General features: G+C 44.3%; 1 protein-coding gene across 1 annotated transcript; it reads left to right on the forward strand.

The window, feature by feature from the left end:
- The first annotated feature begins 78 nt into the window (after positions 1–78).
- HOXD10 (homeobox D10) lies at positions 79–3,317 on the forward strand. The gene is made up of 2 exons (XM_057363644.1): positions 79–875; positions 2,285–3,317. Exons 1-2 carry the CDS (start codon positions 134–136, stop codon positions 2,560–2,562), a joined length of 1,020 nt encoding a protein of 339 aa, XP_057219627.1. The 5' UTR covers positions 79–133; the 3' UTR covers positions 2,563–3,317.
- The last annotated feature ends 11 nt before the right edge of the window (positions 3,318–3,328 follow it).

Consider the following 3,328-nt stretch of genomic DNA (forward strand, 5'->3'; position numbering starts at 1 on the left):
GGGGCGGCGGGCGCTGCCATTGGCCCGCCTGTCATGTGGTCGCGCGGAGGCATCCGCAATTACACGGGAATGTTTTCCTAGAGATGTCAGCCTACAAAGGACACAATCTCTCTTCCTCAAATTCCGCCCCAAAATGTCCTTTCCCAACAGCTCTCCTGCCGCTAATACTTTTTTAGTAGATTCTCTCATCAGTGCGTGCAGGAGTGACAGTTTCTACTCCAACAGCGCCAGCATGTATATGCCACCTAGCACAGACATTGGGACGTATGGGATGCAAACCTGTGGACTCCTTCCGTCTCTGGCTAAGAGAGAAGTTAATCACCAAAATATGGGTATGAATGTACATCCTTATATACCTCAAGTAGACACTTGGACAGACCCGAACAGATCTTGTCGAATAGAGCAACCTGTTACACAGCAGGTCCCCACTTGTTCCTTCACTACAAATATTAAAGAAGAAAGCAATTGCTGCATGTATTCCGATAAGAGATCCAAACTCATTTCTGCAGACGTCCCTTCCTACCAGAGGCTGGTGTCTGAATCATGCCCCATTGAGAACCCCGAGGTTCCTGTCCCAGGATATTTTAGACTGAGCCAGACCTACGCCACTGGGAAAACCCAAGAGTACAATAATAGCCCTGAAACGAGTTCAACTGTAATGTTACAGTTAAACCCTCGCGGCAGCTCCAAACCGCAGATATCTGCTCAACTTCAGCTGGAAAAGAAAATGAATGAAAACCCGAACAACCAAGACAGCACCGCTAAAGTCTCTCAAGTGGAAAGTCCCGAGCCCAAGTCCACGTTGCAAGAGGAGCGGAGCTGTCTGCCCGAAGGCTCCGTGTCCAGCCCAGAAGTCCAGGAGAAGGAGAGTAAAGGTCTGTATTACCGAGTTTAAGCCGTGCCGTGGTGTAACTCCAACACGCCAGCACCATAAAGCACGCTCGAATATACTAACGAGCATCACAGCCATCACATTTAATGCTAAGGAGTATCGGGCTGCAGGTGCTGTCTCTCTGAAGATTTTGGCAGGCAAAAATGCTACACAAAACGGTCCAAAGATTTTCCGTAGAGATCTGCCTCTCCCGTGCATGCAGACAGCCTCTGTGATGCGGGGAATATAGCCGTGTGCTCCGTAATGCGCTGCAGCAGCCAAAAGCAGCCCCATACCTCTAAAAAAAAACAGGTCTGGAGGTTGTAAAATACGAGCAGTTCAACTTTTCTCTCGTAGTATTTCGCCTTTTCTTTTTTTTCTTTTTTTCTTTTTTTTTCTTTTTTCCCACTGAGCCTTACTGCGGTTTGATTGCATTTAAAGTTAATTACGATCCTCTTAAAATAGGTGAGGAATAGGTGCTACCAGGCTGGGTAAAGTTGGAAAGAAATGCACAATGAAAGCAGCAGCCCGCTATCTGCCTGTTCCAAAGGTTGAATATTTCAGTGTGGTGCTTTAAATAACCTTGGGTTGGTCTCCAAAAGTGCACCAGTATTTTGAAATGCTTTTGAAAGCTAAAAGTGGTGGCACACCGATTTTATTTTCCTTTTAAAAGTGCACTAACGCCTTTCTTTCGAACGGCGTGTATCAAAGAATTCCAAAACGAGAAATTTTCTCTTATCAAAATGTACTTTGCAACCTCTAGGTCGATTTTTACCCTCTGTGTGCATTGAAAATTTCTTTATCTGAATTTTATTTAGTAATCCAGGTCTAGCTTGATGTGGGGTAGGTTTCTTTCTGGTGGGAAAAAAAAGGAAAAAACAAACCTAAAAGGAAAATGAAAATAACAGTCCAAGACAGGGGGGTCGTAATTTCTTGTATATAATTTTGTCTGGGAAATGTCTATATGTGTTGATAGGTGTGCTTGTGTGATTCAGCTGATGTTTGTGGGAATTCTGCTTCAAAATATAGTACGAGACCATTTTGAAATTGGAATATTTTCCTGGCAATTGTCATGGGAGCCCGAGTCGGCCATGGCGAGGCTAGATCCGTTAAGATGTGTCCTTGGGGCGGATGGCAGGTTAAATATTGTTGAAATGTTAAACGCCGGCCGAAAACTTGAGAGACTTTTCCTGGCAGAAGCAGGAGGGCAGGGTGGCCGCAGGGCAGGGTGCCGTGCTGGGGACAGGCGAGCCCAGCCTGGCAGCAGGTCCCCACACCTCACCCGAGCGGTGTTTAATGCCCACATCCACCATATCTGCCAGACGCTGCAGAGGAGGGGTCATGGCCAAGGGTACACTCTAACAGTCTGAGGTATTTTTGATTTTTTTTTTTCTTCTTCTTTGATTTTGATAGAGGAAATCAAGTCTGATACTCCAACAAGCAATTGGCTAACTGCAAAGAGTGGCAGAAAGAAGAGGTGTCCTTATACTAAACACCAAACACTGGAATTAGAGAAAGAGTTCTTATTCAATATGTATCTCACTCGAGAGCGCCGTCTAGAGATCAGTAAGAGCGTAAACCTCACTGACAGGCAGGTCAAGATTTGGTTTCAAAACCGCAGAATGAAGCTCAAGAAGATGAGCAGGGAGAACCGAATCCGGGAACTGACCGCTAATCTGACCTTCTCTTAAACCCTAACTCCGGGGGGGGGCACCAGTGAGGAGTGGGCACAGCACCGCCACTTGATAAAGGCAGGAGAGACTCTGGCAAAACCCGGCATTTTCCAGTTTTGTTTTGTTTTGTTTTGTTTTGTTTTCTGATAGAATGTGACTCTTCGTCCTTCTTCTAGCGCTGCAAGTGAATATGTATTACTATGATGAGTATATATAAAACCTAGCACGTGTAATTTATTTTTGTTCTCATCGTAATGCAGGGTAACTATTATTGAATATTATCATTTGGTCTTAACTTATTGGAACTGTCGAACATCCAAGCAATGTGACTTTTTCATGTTTTTACTAACAAAATGGTATTTATGTGGGGCTGTTACACGGGCCATAACATTTTGAGTACATTCAATACTTTCAGAAAAAGAGCGGGGTGAAACTGTGGGGGCGGGGGGAAAGAGAAGCACATTATAATGTAACTATCCTCGCAAATGAACTTAGAGATTGTCCTTCGTAAAATGGAATATCTCCTTCTTCTCCATTGTAGACATTTCCTTGTGGTGCATATGTGGAATAGTAGTCGTTCAACAGCAAATTGTCCTTCTTGTGCATGTTCTGTTTGCATGTATAATGCAATAAACTCTGTAAACTACTGCGGTTCCTTTGGTTGTCTACAAATGTTTAAAGCACGGATGCAGGTTGGTCTCCTGATCTTTCTCTATCAACAACTTTTTGGACTGCTGTACCTTTTTTACCATATTCTGGTCTTGGTGTGTGTTTGCCTGGTATT

Source organism: Malurus melanocephalus, unplaced genomic scaffold, assembly GCF_030028575.1.
Source record: "Malurus melanocephalus ecotype Western Australia unplaced genomic scaffold, MMel_1.1 scaffold_30, whole genome shotgun sequence".
Lineage (NCBI taxonomy): Eukaryota > Metazoa > Chordata > Aves > Passeriformes > Maluridae > Malurus > Malurus melanocephalus.